The 25641-nt window shown below is 38.4% G+C and overlaps 1 protein-coding gene and 1 long non-coding RNA gene across 4 annotated transcripts in view; one reads left to right on the top strand and one right to left on the bottom strand.

Moving 5' to 3' along the window:
• The window catches only part of Sil1 (SIL1 nucleotide exchange factor), a 253723-nt gene that overhangs the window by 165931 nt on the left and 62151 nt on the right, over window positions 1–25641 (top strand). For all 3 annotated transcript variants that reach the window (XM_026401280.2, XM_077800745.1, XM_077800749.1), the window contains 2 exons: window positions 13400–13591; window positions 20128–20249. In XM_026401280.2, coding sequence (XP_026257065.1) covers window positions 13400–13591; window positions 20128–20249 — 314 coding nt within the window. The remainder of the gene's footprint in view (window positions 1–13399; window positions 13592–20127; window positions 20250–25641) is intronic.
• LOC113191506 (uncharacterized) overlaps window positions 1–25641 on the bottom strand; it is a 283383-nt gene that overhangs the window by 230076 nt on the left and 27666 nt on the right. The gene's annotated exons all lie outside the window — the stretch shown is intronic.

Genomic DNA, 25641 nt, shown 5'->3' with positions numbered 1-25641 from the left:
CAGGAACACAATCCTGCCGGTCACGGCGTTTGCTGATCTGGGCCCTGCAGGGCTGAGTCTGGGATCGGCCTCAGGTGGTTCAGCGCTAGGATCCACACTCCTACCACCCCACCCCCTCCAGCCGGTTCGGAGCGACTCGGATCAGGTTCACAATCCCGCTGGTCACGGCAGCGGCTGATCTGGGCCCTGCAGGACTGAGTCTGGGATCGGCCTCAGGCGGTTCAGCGCTAGGACCCACACTCCTACCACCCCACCACCCTCCAGCCGGTTCGGAGCGACGCGGATCAGGTTCACAATCCCGCCGGTCAAGGCAGCGGCTGATCTGGGCCCTGCAGGGCTGAGTCTGGGATTGGCCTCAGGTGGTTCAGCGCTAGGATCCACACTCCTACCACCCCACCCCCCTCCAGCCGGTTCGGAGCAACTCGGATCAGGAACACAATCCTGCCGGTCACGGCGGCAGCTGATCTGGGCCCTGCAGGGCTGAGTCTGTGAACGGCCTCTAGCGGTTTGGCGCTAGGACTTTGGCAGCGCTTAGGGCGGAGTTTCAGCTTTGAGACAGAGGAGAGAAGTGGTCCAGTTTGGTTCCAGACACTGGTCGGACCACAGAGGAGGACAACAGCCGCCATTTCAAAGAGATGATGTAATCATCCCCATGTTCTACTGATCACAGCTCATTCAGTTACGGAAGAGGTGATTTCAGGCTAGTAAATTTCAAAAACACAACAGTTGCACCAAGCAGAAAGAAGCGCATGCAGTATGAAAAGACAAGGAAAGAAAGGATCACAAGCAATGCAGGTCAACTCAACTTTAGAAGAGGTAATAGCTGCAACAGATGGAATATCAGATAAAGAGTTCAGAATATATATGCTTCAGATGATCTGGAGTCTCAAGGAAGACATGAGACAGCAAAATCAGACAATGAAAGATCACATTGACAAACAAATCCAGGAAGTAAAAGATCAATTTCACAGGGAGATAGAGGTAATAAAAAACAAACAAATAGAAATACTAGAAATGCAGGAAACAATAAACCAACTTAAAAACTCAATTGAGAATACTACCAGCAGAGTGGATCACTTAGAAGATAGAACATCAGACAATGAAGACAGAGTATTTCAACTTGAAAAGAACATAGATAGCTCAGCAAGTCTACTAAGAAACCATGAGCAGAACATTCAAGAGCTATGGGATAATATCAAAAGACCAAACTTAAGAGTCATTGGGATACAGGAAGGCACAGAGCTCCAAACCAAAGGATTAAGCAATCTATTCAGTGAAATAATACAAGAAAACTTCCCAGACATGAAGAATGTGACAGAATCCCAAATCCTAGAAGCCTACAGGACACCGATGGTGCAAAATCATAAGAGATCCACACCTAGACACATTATAATGAAGATGTCCAACATACAGAATAAGGAGAGAATTTTAAAAGCTGCAAGAGAAAGAAAGCAGATTACATTTAGGGGTAAACCAATCAGGATAACAGCTGATCTCTCGACACAGACTCTGAAAGCTAGAAGATCCTGGAATAACATATTTCAAACACTGAAAGAAAATGGGTTCCAACCAAGAATCGTGTATCCGGCGAAATTAAGCTTCAGGATAGAAGATGAATTTAAAACCTTCCATGATAAACAAAAGTTAAAAGAATTCGCAGCTAGAAAACCATCTCTTCAAAAAATCCTTGGCAAAACATTACAGGAAGAAGAAATGGAAAATAACATTGAAAACCAACAATGGGAGGTAGGACAGTAAAGGGGGGAAAGTAGTCAAAGAGGATAACAAACCAGGTTTAGTAACATCAATAAACAAATATGGCTGGAAGAACAAATCATATCTCAATAATAACCTTAAATGTTAATGGCTTAAACTCACCAATTAAGAGACACAGGCTAGCAGAATGGATCACAAAACAAGACCCAACAATATGCCGCCTACAGGAGACGCATCTGATAGGAAAAGATATTCATAGACTGAAGGTGAAAGGGTGGGAAAAATCATACCACTCATATGGACTGCGGAAACAAGCAGGAGTGTCCATACTCATATCTAATAAAATAGATTTCAAGCCAAAGTTAATCAAAAGGGATAAAGAAGGACACTTCATACTGCTCAAGGGAACCATACACCAACAAGACATAACAATCATAAATATATATGCCCCAAACAACGGTGCTGCTATGTTCATCAAGCAAACGCTTCTCAAGTTCAAGAGTCTAATAGACCACCATACAATAATCATGGGAGACTTTAATACACCTCTCTCACCACTGGACAGATCTTCCAAACAAAAGTTAAATAAGGAAACTATAGAACTCAATAACATAATTAATAACCTAGACTTAATTGACATATATAGACTATACCACCCAACATCAAGTAATTACACTTTTTTCTCAGCAGCACATGGAACCTTCTCAAAAATAGACCATATATTATGTCACAGGGCAACTCTTAGACAATATAAAGGGGTGGAGATAATACCATGCATCTTATCTGATCATAATGGAATGAAACTGAAAATCAATGATAAAAGAAGGAAGGAAAAATCAAGCATCACCTGGAGAATGAACAATAGGTTGCTTAATGATCAATGGGTTCTAGAAGACATTAAGGAGGAAATTAAAAAATTCCTAGAGTCAAATGAAAACACAGACACAACTTATCGGAATCTATGGGACACATTGAAAGCAGTTCTAAGAGGAAAATTCATTGCTTGGAGTTCATTCCTCAAAAAAAGAAAAAACCAACAAATAAATGATCTCATACTTCATCTCAAAATCCTAGAAAAAGAAGAGCAAAACAACAGCAAAAGAAGTAGAAGGCAAGAAATAATTAAAATCAGAGCTGAAATTAATGAAATTGAAACAAAAGAAACAATTGAAAAAATCGACAAAACTAAAAGTTGGTTTTTTGAAAAAATAAATAAAATTGACAGACCCTTAGCCATGCTAACGAAGAGAAGAAGAGAGAGAACCCAAATTACTAGCATACGGGATGAAAAAGGCAATATCACAACAGACACTTCAGAAATACAGATGATAATCAGAAATTATTTTGAATCCTTATACTCCAATAAAATAGAAGATAGTGAAGGCATAGATAAATTCCTTAAGTCTTATGATCTGCCAAGACTGAGTCAGGAAGACGTAGACAACCTAAACAGACCAATAACAATAGAGGAAATAGAAGAAACCATCAAAAGACTACCAACTAAGAAAAGCCCAGGACCGGATGGGTATACAGCAGAGTTTTACAAAACCTTTAAAGAGGAACTAACACCAATACTTTTCAAGCTATTTCAGGAAATAGAAAAGGAGGGAGAACTTCCAAATTCGTTCTACGAGGCCAACATCACCCTGATTCCGAAACCAGACAAAGACACTTCAAAGAAAGAAAACTACAGACCAATATCTCTAATGAACCTTGATGCAAAAATCCTCAATAAAATTCTGGCGAATCGGATTCAAATACATATCAAAAAAATTATACACCATGATCAAGTAGGATTCATCCCTGGTATGCAAGGTTGGTTCAATATACGGAAATCAATAAATGTTATCCACCACATCAATAGACTTAAAAATAAGAACCATATGATCATCTCGATAGATGCAGAAAAAGCTTTCGACAAAGTACAGCATCCCTTTATGTTCAAAACTCTAGAAAAATTAGGGATAACTGGATCATACCTCAACATTGTAAAAGCAATCTATGATAAGCCACAGGCCAGCATCATTCTGAATGGAGAAAAATTGAAGGCATTCCCTCTAAGATCTGGTACAAGACAGGGATGCCCTCTCTCACCACTTCTGTTCAACATAGTCCTCGAAACACTGGCCAGAGCAATTAGGCAGACGAAAGAAATTAAAGGCATAAAAATAGGAAAAGAAGAACTTAAATTATCACTATTTGCAGATGATATGATTCTATACCTAGCAGACCCAAAAGGGTCTACAAAGAAGCTATTAGAGCTAATAAATGAATTCAGCAAAGTGGCAGGATATAAGATCAACACGCATAAATCAAAGGCTTTCCTGTATATCAGCGACAAATCCTCTGAAACGGAAATGAGGACAACTACTCCATTCACAATATCCCCCCAAAAAATAAAATACTTGGGAATCAACCTAACAAAAGAGGTGAAAGATTTATACAATGAAAATTACAGAACCCTAAAGAAAGACATAGAAGAAGACCTTAGAAGATGGAAAAATATACCCTGCTCATGGATAGGCAGAACCAACATCATCAAAATGGCGATATTACCAAAAGTCCTATATAAGTTCAATGCAATGCCAATCAAAATCCCAACAGCATATCTTGTAGAAATCGATAAAAGAATCATGAAATTCATATGGAATAATAAAAGACCCAGAATAGCAAAAACAATACTAAGCAGGAAGTGTGAATCAGGCGGTATAGAGATACCAGACTTCAAACTATACTACAGAGCAATAGTAACAAAAACAGCATGGTACTGGTACCAAAACAGGCGGGTGGACCAATGGTACAGAATAGAGGACACAATAACCAATCCACAAAACTACAACTATCTTATTTTTGATAAAGGGGCTAAAAGCATGCAATGGAGGAAGGATAGCATCTTCAACAAATGGTGCTGGGAAAACTGGAAATCCATTTGCACCAAAATGAATCTGAATCCCTATCTCTCGCCGTGCACAAAAGTTAACTCAAAATGGATCAAGGAGCTTGATATTAAATCAGAGACATGGCATCTGATAGAAGAAAAAGTTGGTTATGATCTACACGCTGTGGGATCGGGCTCCAAATTCCTCAATAGGACACCCATAGCGCTAGAGTTAACAAATAGAATCAACAAATGGGACTTACTCAAACTAAAAAGTTTTTTCTCAGCAAAAGAAACAATAAGAGAGATAAACAGGGAGCCTACATCCTGGGAACAAATCTTTACTCCACACACTTCAGATAGAGCCCTAATAACCAGAATATACAAAGAACTCAAAAAATTAGACAATAAGATAACAAATAACCCAATCAATAAATGGGCAAAGGACCTGAACAGACACTTCTCAGAGGAGGACATACAATCAATCAATAAGTACATGAAAAAATGCTCACCATCACTAGCAGTCAGAGAAATGCAAATCAAAACTACCCTAAGATACCATCTCACTCCAGTAAGACTGGCAGCCATTAGGAAGTCAAACAACAATAAGTGCTGGAGAGGATGCGGGGAAAAGGGCACTCTTGTTCATTGCTGGTGGGACTGCAAATTGGTGCAGCCAATTTGGAAAGCAGTATGGAGATTTCTTGGAAAGCTGGGAATGGAACCACCATTTGACCCAGCTATTCCCCTTCTCGGTCTATTCCCTAAAGCCCTAACAAGAGCATGCTACAGGGACACTGCTACATCGATGTTCATAGCAGCTCAATTCACGATAGCAAGACTGTGGAACCAGCCTAGATGCCCTTCAATAGATGAATGGATAAAAAAAATGTGGCATTTATATACTATGGAGTATTACTCTGCATTAAGAAATGACAAAATCATAGAATTTGGAGGGAAATGGATGGCATTAGAGCAGATTATGCTAAGTGAAGCTAGTCAATCTTTAAAAAACAAATACCAAATGACTCCTTTGATATAAGGGGAGTAAACAAGGACAGGGCAGGGACGAAGAGCTTGAGAATAAGATTTACATTAAATAGGGATGAGAGGTGGGAGGGAAAGGGAGTGAGAAGGGAAATTGCATGGAAATGGAAGGCGATCCTCAGGGTTATACAAAATGTCATATAAGAGGAAAGGAGGGGCAAGACAAGATAATACAAATGGAAGAAATGATTTACAGTAGAAGGGGTAGAGAGAGAAAAGGGGAGGGGAGGGGAGGGGAGGGGAAGGGAGGGGGGATAGTAGAGAATTGGACAGACAGCAGAATACATCAGACACTAGAAAGGCAATATGTCAATCAATGGAAGGGAAACTGATGTGATACAGCAATTTGTATACGGGGTAAAAGCGGGAGTTCATAATCCACGTGAATCAACCGTGTAATATGATGTATTAAGAACTATGTAATGTTATGAACGTCCAATAAAAAAAAAAAAAAAAAAATAAAAGAAAGGCCAACTTCAAAAAAAAAAAAAAAAAAAAAAAAAAAAAAAAAAGAATTGGTAGAACTACTAGAGGGCAAATCAGTAAGGATGTGAAATAGATGAATAATATGAACATTGCATCCAACAGCAGTAGAATGCTTTCTTTTCAAGCATCCATGGAATATTTACCAAAACTGTATCCTGGGTTATGAAACAAATCACAATATATTTAAATGAAATGATAATATAGAGCTAAAGATGTAATTCAGAGGGAGAGTGCTTGCCTAGCATGCACAAAGCCCTGAGTTCAATCTCTATGGCTCATTTTTTTTTTTTTTTGTAATCAAAAGCGAAGGGATATATCTGAAACTGAAAGGGAAATTTGTTGCACCAAAAGCTTATATTAGAGAAGATATAGACCTCAGCTCTAAAAGCTGAAACATAAGGTCCCACCTCAAGAAACTAGGAAAAGATGATCAAAATAAGCTCATAACAAGCAGAAAGGAGGAAATAATAAAGAACAGAAATCAATGGAATTGAGAACATAAAAACACAGAAAATGAACAAAACCAAAGATGATAGACTTCCAGAAAGACTGACAAATAGGTGGGCATGGTGGCACATAACTGTAATCCCAGCTCTCTGGAGCGTGAGGCAGGAGTTATGTGATCAAAGACAGTCTCAGCAATTTAGTAAGGCACTAAACAACTTAGCAAGACCCTGTCTCTAAATTAAAAATATAAAAAGGGCTGGGGATGTGGCTCAGTGTTTAAGCACTCCTGGGTTCAATCCCTGTTTTTTTGTTTTTTTTTTAAAAAGACTGACAAAGCATTAAGATATGAATTACCAATATCAGAAATAAGACCAGGAATATCACTATAGATCCTATAGACATTAAAAGGAAAATAAGAGAATGCCATGAATAGCTTTATGCACATAAATTTGACAACCAGTCCAGTTCTTTTAAAAGTATGTACTACCCAAACTTATCCAATGTGAAATAATCTGAAACTATAATCATTAAAGAAACTCAACTTACAATGAAAACCCTTCCATAAAAAAGTCTCTAAGTTCAGATAATTTCACTGGAGATATCTATGAAACATTTAAAAATAATTAACATCAATTCTACACCATCTTTTCCAGAAAATGGAAGCAAAAGGAATATTTTTAATTGTAGTTGGACACAATTCCTTTATTTTATTTTATTTTTTTTTTAAAGAGAGAAGAGAGGGAGGGAGAGAGAGAGAATTTTTTTAATATTTATTTTTTAGTTCTCTGCGGACACAACATCTTTGTTGGTATGTGGTGCTGAGGATCGAACCTGGGCCGCACGCATGCCAGGCGAGCGCGCTACCGCTTGAGCCACATCCCCAGCCCTCCTTTATTTTATTTTTATGTGGTGCTGAGGATCGAACCCAGGGCCTCGCTCGTTCTAGGCAAGCACTCTACCACTGAGCCATAACTCCAGCCCCTGAAACACTTGTTATTTTATGAGGCCTAATGTTACACTGATAACTAAAATATATTTTAAAAAATCTGAAGACCAATGTCCCTCATGAAGATAACTGCAAAAATTCTCATCAAGACATTAGTAAATATAAATCTAGCAATTTTATGAAAACATTATACATTATAACCAAGTGGGATTTATTACATGAATGCATGACTTCAATGTACAAAAACCAATCAGTGTAACCCTCTATATCATCAGGCTTAAGAAGAAAAATCGCCTCATCATATCTATTGATACACAGAGAACCTTTGATAGACTTCAACAGCTATTCTGATAAAAATTCAGTAACCTAGGAATAGAAACCTTTCTCAGCTCGGTTGAGAGCATCTACAAAAAAATCTATATTCAACATTGCCACTGAGATCAGGAACAAAGTAAGATAGTTCACTCACCACTCATGCATCACATTCCTAACCAATGCAGTAAGATAGGAAAGGAAAGAAAAGGCATGTAGATTGGAAAGGAAGAGATAAAACTATCCCTATCCCTATTTTCAGATGACATAGATTGCCTATGAATAAATCCCAAAGAACCTCTAAAAACACAGAATAATATTCTATAATTGATGAGTTCAGTTGAGACACAGGATACAAAACCAACACAAATCAGTTGTATTTCTATATACTAGCAGTGAATATGTGGAAATTGAAACAAAATATAAATACTATTTATAATAGTTTCTCCCAAAATGAAATATTTAGGAATAAACACAACCAGACATTTATAGGATTTATGTGATGAAAATGAAGAGTTGATGAAAGATGATGAAGTTAAAGAAGATTTTAAGTAAAGAGATGTACTGTGTCCATGTATTGAAAGACTCAACACAGTAACAATGTCAGTTCTCCTCAAATTGATCTATAGGTTAAATGCAATTTCTATCAAAATCCCAGCAAGATTTTTTATATAGATAGATAAGTTTATTCTGAAGTTTATGTAGAAAGATGAAGGAAATAAAATAGCTAACATAATTTTGAAAAAGAGTAAGTGAGAGAAATCACTCTACCTGATTTTATACTTATTCTGTAGCTATGGTAATTCAAACAATGTGTGTTGGTAGAGAGAAAAAACAAAAACAAAAACAAAAAACAGATAGATCAATGTAACAGAATAGAGAACCCAGAAATAGAACCAAACCAATATACCCAACTGATTTCTGGCAGTGAAAACCTACCCCTTATTACAAAATACATCCAAAAGTATAGATTTAAATGTAAAATGTAAAACTTTAAAGAAAAAAAACACTTTTAAAATTCAACATAGGAGAAATCTTTGGAAAGCAGGACCAGGTAAAGAGATTTTAAGAAGTGACAAAAAATGTACAGACCACAAAAGAAAAATGAATAAATTGGACTTCAAATTAAAAACTTTTGCTGTGTGAATGATCATATTAAATCATCAGAAAGATAAGCTGCTCCCTGGCACAGTGGCATATGCCTATAATCCCAGCAACTGAGAGGTTGGGGCACAAGTTCAAGGCCAGCCTCAGCAAATTAGTGAGGCCTTGTCTCAAAATAAAATATAAAAAGTGTTGGGGATGTGGCTCAATGTTTGAGTGTTCCTGGTACAGGGGGTGGGGGGCGGGGTGTCGAGAAAGAAAGAAAGAAGAAGCTGCTGGCTAGAAAATATTGAGAAATTGCATACTAGCAGTCTTCACTTTGTTATCACATGGGACTGTAAAAATGACTGCCAGCTGAAACTCTGTAGAGCAATCTTAGGTATCAATGGAAAAATTAATGATTGTTCCATGACTTTTAACATTTTTTGCCATACGCTAAAAACTATATGTGAGTTATAAACATTTACAGAAATGAAGAAGTAGCAATACTAATATTTATTTAATGCACTGTGATTTTAAGTGCTAGAAACATTGAGAAAGTTTTTATTTCTTTGTCAAGTTTTTGGGTTGTTTTATAAAGAGCAGTTTGAACAATGCTTAGCTTTTCCTCTTATGACAGAGAGCATCTTTTCTATGCTTGGTGAATTATTATACTCCTTTCTAAGTATGGTAGCTTCCAAATTTTATCCATTGTGCTTTTAATGTTGTGAAATTTGTGAGTTCCTATTGTGTAAAGGTTTTTTGTGTTTTTTTTTTGCCAGTGCCACATCATCTTTTTTTATCACTATTAGTTTTATTTTTGAAGTTTACCTTTGCTAAGTTCTGGCTACATATTTAGAGATTATCAAACAGCATCAGTGTCAATATCCCTCAATCTTCTTTTACAACTCCTTTTATGTTTAATTTGAATTTTACTGCCAAAGTTACCACTTTTCATTTCTTTGCTGCACTTTCATCTTTGCTGGCGAATTTTCTTTAAATTATCTATCTTTATAGAATGTCACATGGGTTCATAATTGAGAGATGAGGCCACATAACTGTACTTTGCATCAGTGTGTGAACTGAGTAACAGATGTGCAGTGACTAGTCATGTGCAATGAAGTCATGTGATTAATCATTGCTCATGATAGACACTTTTTAAAAAATTTTTTTTAATAATTATTTTTTAGTTCTCGGTGGACACAACATCTTTGTTTGTATGTGGTGCTGAGGATCGAACCCAGGCCACACGCATGCCAGGCGAGCACGCTACCGCTTGAGCCATATCCCCAGCCCCTCATGATAGACATTTTTAAAAAAACTTATATAGTGATTTTCAAACTGAAAATCTAGCAGCAAAGTTTGTACTTTATGTGGTTACTTGTAGTTAATATTTTGTGGTAACTGAAATTTGAGTTATTTTGGGATATTGGTATTATTTAAACTTTGTTTTGAAATTGGTGCATATGCATGCAAAGCAAGGACTATCTGTATCTGACTAAGAGCTTTAAAATACACAAAGAATTCCTTCTGGGAGCAGTGGCACATGCCTATAACCCCAGCAACTGGGAGGAGGGGTGCTGAGGCAGGAGGACCACAAGTTCAAAGCCAGACTCAGCAACTTAGTGAGGACCTAAGCAACTTAGCGAAACTCTTTCTCAAAATTAAAACACACACACACTAATAAGAAGTAGGGATGTGGCCCAGTGATTTAGCTCTCCATGGATTCAATCCCTAGTTTTTTAAAAAAAGAATATGTAAAGAACTCTCAAATAGTAAAACTAATAACACTTAGGTAATGGGTAGGCACACAGACATTTTAACAAAGAGAATAGGCTGGAAGGAAAGCACATGGAAAGATGTTTAATATCATTAGTCATTAAGTTAAATCTGCAGTGAGTTATCAGTACATATTTAAATGAATGTATAAAATAAAAAAGTGATAATATTAAATATTGGTGAGGATACGGATAAATTGGATCTTTTAAACATTTATGGTCAGAATGTAGAATGGTATAGCCATTCTGGAAAACAGTTTTACTTAGACTCTTTCTCAAAATTTAAAAAAAAAAAAATTGGGGCTGGGGATGTGGCTCAAGCGATAGCGTGCTCCCCTGGCATGCTTGGGGCACTGGGTTCAATCCTCAACACCACATAAAAAATAAAATAAAGATGTTGTGCCAACCAAAAACTAAAAATAAATATTAAAAAATTCTCTCTCTCTCTCTCTCTCTCAAAAGAAAAATTAAAAATTAAAAAAATAAAAAGGAGTAGGGATGTGGACTAGTGGCTAAGCACCCCTGGAGTTAATCCCTAGTTTAAAAAAAAAAGAATATATAAAGAACAAAACAAAACAAGATTATCATAACCCAACAGTTGTACTCTTGGCCGCTTATCCTAGAGAAATAAGAACATAAATTTAAACAAAAACTTATATACAAATGTGCATAGCAGTTTTATTCATAATGGCCCAAGTCTAGAAACGACTCAGATTTTCTTCAGCAGTGAATGGTTAAACAAACAGCATCTATATGATGGAATACAACTTAATAAAAATAGAAAGAAGTAAACTATTGATATGTACAGAAACTTGAATGAATCTCAAGGGTATTGTGCTCAGTGAAAGAAAACAGTCTTAAAAGGTTACCGACTGTATGGTTCCATTTATATAACATTCTCCAAATGTCAGAATTATAGAGATGGAGAACAAATAGTGGTTGCCAGGACATGGAGATGGGAGGGAGTATAGTGAGAGGACTAGGTACATCTATAAAGAGTTTGCACAGCCAGCTACTATGGTACATGCCTATAATTCCACCGTCTTGGGAGGCTGAGGCACAAGGATTGTAAGCTTGATGCCAGCCTGGGCAATTTAGTGAGCCCCTGTCTCAAAGGAGGAAATAAAAAGGGCTAGGGATATAGCTCAGTGGTAAAAATAACCCTCCCTCTTCATTCCTCATACTGCAGAAGGCTGCAGGCAGCAGGGACAAGAGGTTGCACATTGGAGTTGTGGTGGAACAGTTCCATAGCTTGGTCATTCTATGGGTTCATAAATTTGTAGCTTAAATAAAAGTGTATAGAATCACACATAAAAACATGCAAATGAGACCATGTAAAAAGTAGTAAAATCTGACTGAGGCCTGTAATTTAGTTAATGGCATTGTACCTATGTCCTTTTCTTGGTTTTGATACCAGTGGTACCCCTGGAGAAAGTGGGATAGAGTATTATTTTTGTAATTTCCTGAGTTTATAATTACTTAAAATTAAAATTTTTCTTCTTCTTCTTTTTTTTTTTTAAAGGCCTTCTTGAGGGTCAGGCACCATCATCTTAGGAGGTACAGATCACTATCATCTGATATGCCACCTGCCTATCATCCCATAGCTCTAGAAAATGATTCAGCCTTCTCAGACCTGTCTGCCTGGCTTTGGTAGCCATCCAGAGTCTTCTGTCTGGGTGCAGAGAGAACATTTCATGTTGGTTTAGCTCAGAGAATTAGGGTGTGGTGCCCCATAGATGTGATTGCTCTGCTAGGAGATCAGTCTTTTTTTTTTTTTTTTTTAATAAAGATCAGTGTTTTTAAGAGAGGCTGATTTATGTCTTTGGGTGGTATTTCCATGGAGTGTTTGTAGCTGGGGAGAGAAACCCATTGGTAATAAATGGGTGATTTGAGGCTGACAGCTGCTCATCATCCTGCTTTTTATAAATAATTCGTTCCTTTTAGTTCTTTTTGGAAGATAGATACATAAACCACTGTGACCTTTCAAAATGTCTTTATAAAGACTATCCTCTAAAACTGGTAAGAAAATGGAGTGCCACATACATAAAATATCCAATTAAAGTCTTTTATTCACCTCTAACATAATTTCATTTAAAAATTTTGGGGGGTGGGCAAGGATTGAGAGAAAAATTGTTTGAGATTTGAGCATAATACATTCAGTAATTTAGCCATTTCAAACAGTTGAACGAATTGTACACCTGTGGTTAGATTGACAGTGATGACAGTGATTTAATTTTCATCAACAAATTGCTCCTGCACTGACAGTGTTTGCCTGTAGTTTTCTACATCCGGGTTTCCCTAAAATGTTGCTGGGTTGGATAGGGCAAAGCCAAGATAGTCTCTGATTGTGGGAAGAGGGGAACCATGGTATGTGTTATTTTTTTCTGAGACCTCAACCAGACCATATGAGGTTAGTTTTTGAAAGTAAGCTTGTGTTTCTTTCTCGACTTTGTTACAATTACAACAAGAAGACTTTTCATTCTTCTTGAATGTCTTTTACAGCAAAGGCCTATATGGGTAGACTCTGAGGGTTCTTTTTCTCTGGTACCTTAGGAAGAATTAGGATTTTTGAAAGTACAGATTAGAGAAGATTATAAATATTAGGACAGCATTTCTGTAAAGGTTGGCATCCATAGTAGACCATAGAAGTCTTTGGGAGGTGTCTCCAATCAGTTAAATTGATCATCTATTTGTTGCTGTCCTCAGGCAAGACAGGCTGAGGTAAAGCGATTCTTCCGCCCCATTGAGGAACTGAAGAAGGAGTTTGATGAGCTGAATGTTGTCATTGAAACTGACATGCAGATCATGGTCCGTCTGATCAACAAATTCAACAGTTCCAGCTCCAGCCTGGAAGAGAAAATTGCTGCACTCTTTGATCTTGAGTACTATGTCCATCAGGTATTGTATTTCCATGTCCATAAGTCTAATTTTTAATTAATAGCTCCAAAGATAACCTCTGGCCATAAGCCCCTGAGAAAATGGCATCAGCATCTTTACTTCTCTTCCAGGGCCTAGTCTGTTTTCAATCTAGCCAATGTTTCTTGTAGTTAGATATATTCTTAGAGACTATACCAAGCTCTTTTTCATTTATACTGTTACCTCCTTTATTTTTTTTCAACACTGAGGATACAACAGAGGTTCTGTAGTTCCTATCCCATGTAGCTTATAGTCTGGAAGGATAAACAGTCAAAAAGTGAGCAAATGAACACTTTAACAATGAAATAATGAGGTAATTTAAGATCATGATAGACTCCAGAAGGTGATGTGGGAATATATCATAGTTGAACTTAATACCTAGTCAGGGGCAATAAAGAGAGGTTTCTCAAGGATGTGCCGGCTGTGCATTCAAGCATTATTAGAAGTTTTCTAGGTAAAGAGGAGGCTTTAGAATAGGGGATGGCAAACTACCACCCATGGGCCAAATTGGACTTGATGTCTGTATTTGTAAATGAAGTGTTATTGGGACACACCCACCACTGTTGGTGTATTATTTAAGACTGTTTTCATGTTATAATGGCAGAGTTGAATAATTGTAACAGAAACTGTATGCCTCACAAAATAAAAAATATTTAATTTTAGAAAGTTTGCCAGTCCTTGGATTAGAGCATTCCAGGCAGAGTAAGCAACATGTACAAAGATTCTGGGGCAGAGAAGAACTTGGTGAGGTTGAACCTGGAAATGATTAGTGTGCCTGGAGCATAGTGGCCAGGGGGAGGCTAGCATAGATAGTGGGAAGCTGGGGAGTCAGAGAGTTAAGTTTAGGAATATCCTGCTCTTAATAATTTTAGCCTTAATTCTTAAAACAATTTGAGAGTTCATCATGGAAAAGTAACTACTCAGACTTCTATAGCTAATATTTATTGAGATTATTATATACTAGACTCTGCTTCAAGTGTTTTGTATATATTAATTCATTGACTTCCACAGCTTGCCTTATAGTAGCCATCACTATTTATCCCATTATTTTGCTTTTTTGGCGGGGTTGGGATCTTACTATGCTGCCCAGGCTAGTCTCAAACTCCTAGGCCCACATCATCTTCCTGCCTCAGCTTCCGAACAGGTGGGACTACAGGAATGCACCATTGCACCCAGCAAATCCCATTTTTTACCTGAGAAAAATGAAGCAGAGAGAGATAATGTGATGGCTCAGTATCATCCAGCTAATAAGGCTAGAGCTGGGAAAGCAACACAAGATTTCCTTCAACCTCTAATCTGACCCTTCACTAATCTGATGACTCTGCTTATCATAGGAAACTGGTATGTTTTCTTCTTCTCCTTCTTCTCCTCCTCCTCCTCCTCTTCCTTCTCCTCCTCTTCCTTCTCCTCCTCTTCTTCCTCCTCCTCCTCTTCTTCTTCCTCCTCTTCTTCTTCCTCCTCCTCCTTCCCTCCCTCCTCCCTCCTCCTCCCTTCTTCTTCTTCAATTGAACTCAGGGATGCTTAACCACTGAGCCACATCCCTAAGTCTTTTTATTTTTCATATTGAGACAGGATCTCAATATGGTTGGTTTGGGCCTTGCTAAGTTGTTGAATCTGGTTTCAACTTGCAGTCCTCCTGCTTCAGCCCCCCCCAAGTCACAGGATTACAGAAGTTTGCCACCATATCCTGGATTGGTACCTTTTGAATGAAGCTCAAAAAGGAATGTGTGGAGGTAAAGAGAAGGAGCAAAGAGAAACCATTCATTTATTCAAGAAATGAGTTTATCGAATGCTAACTTTAAGTCCCAGGCACTTGAGATACATCTGTGAACAAAATTGGAGCTTACTTTCTAGCAGAGGCAGTTACCAAATAAGTAAATTATAAGTAATATATTGAGGCCTGGCACAGTGGTGCACACCTATAATCCCAGCAGCTCGGGAGGCTGAGGCAGGAGGGTCTCAAGTTCAAAGCCAGCCTCAGCAATGGTGAGGCACTAAGCAAATCAGTGATACCCTGTCTCTAAATAAAATACAGAGAAGGGTGGAATGAGATGGTCATCATTACCCTAAGTACATGTATAAGACATGAATGGTGTGAATCTGCTTTGTGTTCAACCAGAGACATGAAAAATTGTGTTCTATATGTGTAATATGAATTGAATTGCATTCTGCCATTATATATAACAAATTAAAATAAATAAATAAATTTTTAAAATACAAAAAAGGGATGGAGATGTGGCTCAGTGGTCGAGTGCCCCTGAGTTCAATCTCTGGTACCCTACCACAATATGTTGAAGGTGATAAATGGTATAGAGAAGTAAAAAGGAGAGTAGGGAAGGAATTTGGCTGTGTTGAGACTGATTATCTCAGGCAGGAGGAGCAACAAGTACAGAAGTCCTGAGGTGGGAGATGCCTAGTATGTTTGAGGTCAGTATACTTGGAGTAGGGCAAAGGGGGAGAGGAGAAGAAGATGAAGCTCAGAGATACTGGAAGGAAGAATATGGAGGACTTAACTGTAGACCATGACAAAGAGTGAAACTTGAAAAATCTGACTTACTTTTAAAAGGACCCCTCCAGCTGCCATGTTGAGAATTGGACTGAAGGTAAGGGGAATGAGTAGAAGGAGAGACCAGGTAGGAGGCTCTTGTGAGTAACCCAGACTAGTAACAATGGTGGCCCAGGGGGCTATGTAATAGTAGTCAAAATCTTGTTTGAGATCCATATAGATCTTCAGTGTCCTCCCATGTACTATAGAATCTTTGGTTTTGTTTATTTGTGGTGCTGGGTATTGAACTTGGGGTCTTGTACATGCTAGGCAAGTGCTCTACCACTGAGCAACATCCCCAGCCTGTATCTTTGTTCTTTATAAACTAATTTAAAGAGAGTTTTTCTTTGTTTGGGATTTTTGCCAACTTCTGTGGTGAAAGAGGGTGAGGGTGAGTGTGCACTGTATCTGCAGGAATTATGGAGCAGGTTCTTCACCTTCTTTCTCTGCTCATAACTCTTTCTTAGGTCTCAAAAGCAGGACTGTGTTCCTCGGGGGGGGGGGGGGCAGGAGGCAGGGAACATACCTGAATTCTCTTTCCCCTTTCCAGTTTTCTCTCTAGGGTAAGAAACAAAAACTCCCACAGTTTTTCGGTTAGAGGCAAAGGATTAAGAATCTTAGGGGTTACTGTCCAGTTCAGTCCTGCTCTGATGTTATAGCTTTTATTTATTTTTTATTTAAACATACTTGAATGGATGTTTATATATCAGATTTCTATAGGTTATTTTTTTAAAAATACTTATTGTTTTTAGAAGTAGTTGGACAAAATACCTTTATTTTGTTTATTTGTTTTTATGTGGTGCTGAGGATGGAACCCAGGGCCTTGCACGTGCTAGGCTGAGCCACAATCCTAGCCCCTATAGGTTATTTAAAAAAAAAATTGTAGTTGTAGATGGTCAGAATGCCTTTATTTTATTTGTTTTTTATATTTATGTGGTGCTGAGGTTGAACCCAGTGCCTCACACATGCTAGCCAAGTGCTCTGCCACTGAGCTACAACCCCAGCCCTAGGTTATTGGTTTAGTTGCATAGGAAAGACCAAAATGAATGGGAACTTATCTAGGTATGAATAAGTACTCAAGAGGCTTTAGAAGTGCCCCAATAAAGTTTTTTTTTTTTTCCTTCTGCAGGTCCTCTAGTCGCCTGGCATCATCACTCTTAGGGTGATATATTTCATTCTACTTTCAAAGGTCACTAGAAGGAATGAACATTACCAAATTTAGCCTAAAGTCATAGTGGGAACTATTCCTCTGGTCAAGGCCAAACTCTTTCTGTTGGCAGAGGTTCATAAGTATTCTGAGTCATAAATATTCATTTTGATTGGAAGTCTAAAGTCCTTGGCTTGGACTGGCCCATCAGGCTTCCGTGAAACAATGTTAAGTTATAATTTTACAGAGAGATTCCAGAAGACTCCACTCAGCCCTGATTTCTAGTTGTGATGGGGATTTGAGGTGATATAGTGCTGGCTTTGAGGAAGTGAAGACTTTTCTAGCCAGGAACTTTTCTGTCTCTTCCCATTCCAGAATTTCTGAGTGGAAGCTCAAGGAACCATGGGCTTCAAGGACCTGAACTGGGTCTTCCCAAGGATTCTTCACAGCCATATTTGAATTATTAAAATAGCATATGTGAAAAGCAAAACCTTGTGTGTCGTAACAATTTTCAAGTTATTTATGAGGAACAGCCTTTGTCTATCTTACCTAAACTAGGGCAATATATTTGTTTTTCCTTGTGGGACTCCTCAGTTGTTTACTTCCATTTCTCACTTTCTATTTTTCCTGTTCTCTTATTATCTTATCCTTGCTCTGGTTCTCTTCTTCCTTCCTGAGTGTTGGTACAAGTTCCTTTGTCCCCTTTGTAATGCACTCCCTCCCTATATTCCTATCCACCTGTCTGACCCCATCTTGAGAAAAGTTCTGGTTCCAGATGCAGATGGGGAGCTGGAGCACATGGGCTCTGCTCATGCCATCTTCTGTGTGAATCTGGGGAGCACCCACCTTTTGTTGTGAAATGGGCATAACGACACTGTTCTTCTTCGCTGCCAGTAAAACAAAAAATGACGTAACACCTTAAAAGGCTAAAGTGTTTATATAAATGTCAGCATTTATATTACACTTCATGTAATATGGATAAATTGGTAGAACAGAACCTCTGTTATTCTGGGCTGTGTTGCTTTGGGGCAACAGAGTGGTAGCTGCTCTGCTAGGAACTCATACTAGCTTTGATAAGTGGCCATCCCAGGAATGAGATGATAGGATTCTGAGCCATGGTTTAATATCTGGAAAACCTAGAGCAAGAATGATCAAAGAACAGGCAGCAAATTCATGTATTTTAAAATCATTGCATGTGAGGAAAGAAGGCATTTAATGTCAGCAAAGCACTCAATTTGAATCTTCCTTGTTTGCCAGGCTTTAGCTCAATAGTTATTCCTGTTCTCGAGGACAGATTGGGGCAGAAAAATCCTGGCCTGGGACTGCATGGCAGACCAGACTTCATGCTCAGTTTGCAGCCTAGATTGGCTGTTGTTTCAGGTCTAGGGTACCTCTTAGCACAGATACCCCATATGTTTTTTGAAATTCACAGTGGAATTTTATTTCAGGAACATTTTTTTCCTGATCAAATTCATATTTATTGGTTTAGTGATTATTTATTGAATACCTAACTGTATGTTCAACATTATTCTAGTCATTGGAACTGCAACAGTGGATGAGCAAACAAAGCCTCTATTCATGTGGAGATTCTATCAAAATGTTTAAAATTATCTTCCAAGTGGTAAAAATAGACTAAGCCCACCTAAAAACATTGACAGGGTCATATACTGTGTTTCATGCTTGATTTCTCTGTCAGAAGAAACACTGCTAGTTTGGAGGAAAAGGCAAGGACACAATCAGGTAGGAAATGGCTCTCTAGAATCTAGAGGAAAAAGGTGGAAAGCCCTCATGTTGTTGTTGGGCCCTAGTTTCCTGATGAAGAAGAATTCTTCCTAAAGAAGAATTAGTGAGTGAGTATGAGACAGACTTTGTAGCAACAAAGTATGCATGGAGAGTGGGGGAGGGGGGAGATTGATTCTGATTTTTTTTTCACATATGAATGTAAATATAGGATTTTGTAAGTTAGTTATTAAAATGTTAATTTAGTACTAGTTTAAAATAATAGTCTTAAGTGCCACAAAAATCAGCCTGACCATTTTAAGTCAAACTAGAGATATACGATAAGAAGTTAATAATTATTTAATATTGATTTTTTTGTAATGAGACCACATTACAATCACTTGGATTCATTATTTAAATATATTAGTCACTCAGCTTATTAGAGTTACATGATTATGGAAATATTCTGCATTACACATAGCCACTACCTAGTAATGCAGGCCTAGACTAAAGCCTTTGGGAGAGTGACTTTTATTATGAATGTCTTCAGATGTAGTCAACCTTAGAAAAGAAGGATATTATTGTTATTCCTCTCCTAGCAGTCTTGTAGCTCTCCCTCACCAACAATAGCACTCCTTTTATAGTCCCTGGCTTCTAATTAAAATCAGTTCCTTTTTTTTTTTATTGTTGCCTCCACTGCACTCATTGGGGTTGGACATCAGCAGAAAGTATGGCACCATTTAGTGATGCTCATGATGCCAGATTCTTTGTGTTAACAGCTTGTGTGTTTGGATTAAGCCTTGTGACTCATTATGGTTTATAATTTTCCAAGATATGCTTGGCATAAGCAATAGCTAGGTGCCATTTCCCCTGATTCCCACGCAGGTACTCATGAATTGCGTTAGATGAATTAGGAGTTCTCAAATTTGAGATTATTTTAAAAATTATTTTGTTTTTACATATGTTTTTCCTACTTTGTTAAAAAGGCCACTATTGTTTTTTACTTGGTTTTAAATTTGTTTTTGGATAGACACTAAAAGAAAGGCCTTCAGAAGAGCTCTTCCTTCTTGGATGTCTGTTCTGTGCTAAGTGATACCTTTGTTGCAGATGGATAATGCACAGGACCTACTGTCTTTCGGTGGCCTTCAAGTGGTAATCAATGGGCTGAACAGCACAGAGCCCCTGGTGAAGGAGTATGCTGCATTTGTTTTGGGGGCTGCCTTTTCCAGGTAAGTGTGGATGGACATCCCAATGGCAGAATCGTTTGGCCTTATTGCCTCAAAGGTTACTTTTGCACTTATGCACATCTCTACTCATGTTTCAGTGTGATACAGTGAAACCAGAATTTTTGGTGGGGGGATAAATACACACACACAAATACACACACACACACACACACACCATTTATCAGTAGATCTTAGGTCACATTCTCTGTTTTAGTAAAAGCAAATAAAAAGATTCACCACAGACAGTATGGAGGGGAATGAACTCCAAGAGTTGATCCCTTTAGCAGTAAAGCCACCTCTAGTGATGAATAAATGATGAACCTGACCAAGGAAGGCCTTTTGAGGGAAATGTGTCTTCTAGTTGTCTGGAACCAATCAACATGCAGTCAGGTTATTGGGTTGGTAGTTCTTTAGAATTTCAAATAGTCTGGTTTATGCTAGAAGACTGATTAGGCAAAAGGAGAAGGAGACAACACCTTGAAAGAATGAATACAGAAAGATGTGGTCATCACATCATTATGCTCATCCTAAAAAAAAGGTCAGGATATCTTCATGGTACAGTTGGTCTGTTGGAGCTCTATAGTTCCATTTTTAAAAATCTGCTTCTAGGATCATTTGTATCTCTAAAAAAGGAAGAAATATTCCGATTCTTGCCGCAAAGGCATGAGTGGTAGTTATTAGGTTTGCCTTGTTTAGATTAGGGGTCGTGATGTTGTAGAAGAAACTGCTACTCTGAACATTTTACCACTATAGGCTTTGTTTTGAAAGGATTTCCTTTGCCTTTTATCTATGCTGTCTTTATTTAATCAGAATATCAATCTGATGCTTTCTCATGCTGAAATAGTTCAGCATCTTTTCATAGTAAAACGAAGGACAGAGCCAAGAAGGCCCAAAGAATTGTTCCTTGAGGAGGGGCTGAAAGCACTGTAGATCTTTGTTTCCTTTATCACTGCCTGCCTTAGTTTCAGGTCCTTATGGACAGTCAAGGCTCTGGCCTCCAGAGAAGTTTCATCTCCCTTGGTCTCACCTTCCAGAGCCAGAGTTTCCCAGGGAAATCTCCTTTTGTGCAGCCATTTGAAAGGTAGACAATCTGAGTTTGTTTTGGAAGTTGCAGTTTCAACCCTAGGGAAAGTGCAGGGTCTTATTTTCATAAGGCTTTACAGACTTGAGAATTTACTTTACTTTCGCTTCTCCAGCCAGAAATGAAGAGAGGTCAAACATTAACCTCTCTGTCCATATCCTTTTCAGAAATTGTTATGGTTTGGATATGAGATGTTCTCTGAAGAGCTCATGTGCCAATGAAGAAATGTTAGGATGTGAAATGATTAGATTATGAGAATTGTAATCTAATCAGTGGATTAATCCTTTTGATATCGATTAATAATTTCAGTGGATTATGGGGGATAACTATAGTCAGGTGTGGTATGGCTGGAGTAAGTAGGTCACTGGGGGCATGCCCTTCAGGATTATATTTTGTCCCTGACTTCTGGTGCCCTCTCTCTCTGCTTCCTGGCTACCATGAGCTGAGGAGCTTCCCTCTGGCATGCCCTTCCACCAAGATGATCTGCCTCACCTCCGGCCTAGAGCAATGGAATCAGCTGACCATATACTAAAACTCAATTATGAGTTCAAAATTTTCTTCCTCTAAGTTGTTCTTGTCAGGTATTTAGTCACAGAAACAAAAAGCTGATTAACACAGAAATCTTTGCCTTAGCTCAAGTATTTTATTTTTACCTTCAATATTGTGAGAAACATGCTCACCTGTCCAAACCCAAAGAATGGATTAAGAGACACACTGTATAGCAAAAAGCAAGACTTTAATAATGGTCTTATAAGATTGGGTATCTGAGGGAAGCAGATACCCCCAGATTGGGCACAACCATTGTTTTATCCCTTTGAGTGCAAGGTCTCTCCCAGTTTCCTCATTGGCTGAGTGCCAAGGGGTGTACAGTGTTTATGGTTTGGAAATGAGATGTTCTCTGAAGAGCTCTGAAGAGTCTTTCTGAATATCATCTATGTTTTACTGTCTCCTATTGGGTTACCTAAAGAAATATACTTTTAGTTGTCCCCACCTCTCTTTTTTTCTCTTGTGGCAGGAAGGCCCTTTTGGACAATGTCTTTTGGTACTTACCCAGTTTATTTCTTTTGGTCAGGTCGGGGAGTGCCCTTCCTTCTCACCTCCTGTTCGTCAAGGGGCTGTGAATTTTTATACTCCCATTAACTGCTTGTAACTTTTCATTCTATTCCCCTATCCATCTGCCTTTCTTACATCCCAAGTAATTTTATATTTAAAGCTAAATACTCCTTTGAAAATGGACCACTGGCCTTTCTATTTCGTACACCTATGAACAGATTACCGAATATGTCCCTAGCCATTGCTTTTGGAAGTACATTCCATGGAGGAAACTATATAGTATCTTCATATCACATCCTAGTTATGAAGGACTAACTTATTTGAGAAGCATGCAACGGGCCTGCTTAGCAGATCATAATTCATTCAGAGACTGTGCCAGTATATTATTAAGACTTCTCTGTGATTGTATTAGTGTAAGACCGTGTTAACATTTATGCAGCATCACTAAAATTTAAATAGAGATAAATATAAAAGATTGCAATTTAGTGTTTTGGTGGCAAGCAAACTGCTGTATTGAAAATGTTCTAGCTGGGTTTTTGATAGCTCACTGGAGAGCTGTTACAGTGACAGCATGGTATGGCGCCAGAGCTTTTGGAAGCCAACAACAGACTCCCAAACACCATGAAAATGTCAGTGTTTTATGCAAAGAGGAACTTGATGCAAGGTAAGAATGTTTCTATGCAGAGAGGCAAGTTTTAGTGCTATAATCTGATATTCATTATTTATTCTTGATGTTCTATATATTGACTCTGTACCTCCCTAACTGTTCCTAGTGTACAAGTGTATACACATGTCACACATGTGCACACATAATGGCCAGATAAAATTGCTTTTTGTCAAAGGGCCTTCAAATGATAGTGAGCACCGTGGAATCAGGGTGTGCCCACAGACAACCTTTTTAAGCCTTGCCTTACCTTACCTCTTTTTTTCGTTAACTGGGAACATTAATAGGTATCTCACATATTTTGAGAATTTTGTTTTCTCCTCCCACTCCTGAATTTTGTTTTCTCCTCCCATCCCCGCAAGTACTAGGGATTGAAACCAGGACCTTGTGCATGCTAAGCAAGTGTTCTACTATTGAGTTGCATCTCCAGACCTGTTTATTTTATTTTGAATCAGAATCTCACAAAGATACCCAGCCTGGCCTCAAACTTGAAATCTTCCTACCTAATCTTCCAGAGTAGCTGGGATTATAGGCATACGCTACTGCACTGGCTTCATTTCATAAAGTCAAATATCAACTAACATAATATACAGTAAGTCTTATGAAATGATTATAATGCACCTGTTCATAATAAGGTAGTATCAACATCATCATCACCTTATCATGGCATGTCCTTTTATACAATAAGATTTCCCATAAGGAAATTCTTATTTCATTTCTTTCTATAATACAAACCTTTATTCTTCTCATTTTCTCTTTTTGTTACAGAGTTATGTTCTTCTACCTCTCTTGGTACTAATCTTGCTGCTTTGTGATAATGTTTATCTGCCTACCTGGGTTAATTGCTTAATAAAACTTTCATATGCTTTTCTGTAGTTGAAAAGTCCTCTTCCCTGATGTTAAACATAAGCAATTATTCTGAGATCAAGAAGAGGGAGATGACAGAAATGTAATTGACATGGCCACTGAAATAAAATTTCTTCCTTTATTTAAGTACTACATGCAATTACACATACTTTTCTTTTTTTAATACCGGGGGTTGAATCCAGTAGCACTTTAGCACTAGCTATATCCCCAGCCCTTTTTTGTTTTTATTTTGAGACAGAGTCTCATTAAGTTGCTAAGGCTGCCTTGAATTTGTGATCCTCCTGCCTCAGCCTCCTGCATTGCTAGGATTACAGGTGTGCACCACATGCCCAGCATACACATACTCATTTTCTGCTATTTATTGCCCAGTGTAAGGCAGTTAGGTTATACAGGGATAAGTGTGCTGATGCTTTTAGCAGATTCATCTTTTCATCAGTTTTCCTTCTCTATCTTTCTTCTCCAAACCTTCTTTTTCCTTCTTCAAGTAAATTATTTTCATTCACTTTTCTGGTGACCTGATTTTATATCATGATGGTACCTGTGTCTATGTCTGCAATCCAAACTACTAGGAGTCTCTGGAGACACAGACAAGTCATTTGTGTTTCTGTATAAGGGAAATATCAGAAAGGTCTTGTGAACGCAGAAGCCATGTACCTCTCTGTAATATGGTTTTGATTTTACTTCTCAGCCAACTGTCTGTCTGCTTTTGCTTTCCTCTTATCTCCCTGTATATTTCATTTACCATTTAATTGTCAAAAGTTAACTATCAAGAAACTAGTGTACCTGTTCCAGGTAGTGCTGGCTTTGCCATTCTCATATCCCTGTGTTAGCCACTTTTTGCCGCAGTCTGGCTGGGCACAATTCAAGAGCCACTTGTCAAAAGAAACGAACTTTATTTTTAGAACCACACACTCCAAACAAAATAGCTCCTCAGGAAAACCTTCAGAGCCCAACTGCCACCACCGGCTTCCCACAAGCCTCTCAACCTCCCCCACTCCTCCTGCTCTTGAGGCCGATTGGCTGGGTCGCGAGGGCGGAGCCAAAAAAAGTCCCCCAATGAGCAGCTCCATGGTCTGAAAGGGCGAGAAAACAGCCCAATGAGCATCACCGCAGAGGAGCCAATCAGTTGGCAGCTAGAAGTTGCTGGGGCCGCTGTGAGCCAATCATCAGCTGGCAGCTGGAAGTTTGCTCGGTCCCCTTCGGCTGTGGCTCTCAACACTTTTGGTGGGATACATCCATCTTTAATAATCCACATTCACATCTGCCATGTGTGAATTATTATGAAATTACATGACTTTATGATTGTTCATGTTTATAATGCTTTTATTTGAACGTCAGCAGTGTGCTGCATGTCATGGAACTAAGCCCAGTATAAAAAAGAATGTGGGATGTACGTGTGCCATAGTCATAGACAGATTATGTTCTGTAATCATGGCTCTCTGAGGAAGTGTTCTGTTTTAATGTCTCCTTGGTATCTTCCTTAGTACCTTCTTGGCAGATTTTGGGTTATATACATCCCTTGGTACCAAAAAAAAAAAAAAAATGCATCTTGGGGCTGGGGTTGTAGCTCAGTGATAGAGCATTTGCCTAGCATGTGTGAGGCACTGGGTTTGATTCTTAACATTGCATATAAATAAATTAAATAAAGGTCCAAGGAGAACTAAGCCCATGCTTTGTTGCTTCTCTAGTTCCTAGTTCCTTAGTTGCACTCTTGTTACTGAACTTTACCA

This window comes from Urocitellus parryii, chromosome 1, assembly GCF_045843805.1.
Source record: "Urocitellus parryii isolate mUroPar1 chromosome 1, mUroPar1.hap1, whole genome shotgun sequence".
In the NCBI taxonomy this organism is placed as follows: Eukaryota; Metazoa; Chordata; class Mammalia; order Rodentia; family Sciuridae; genus Urocitellus; species Urocitellus parryii.
Note: the sequence above shows the minus strand (reverse complement) of the source record. Positions and strands in the feature narration are given on the sequence as shown.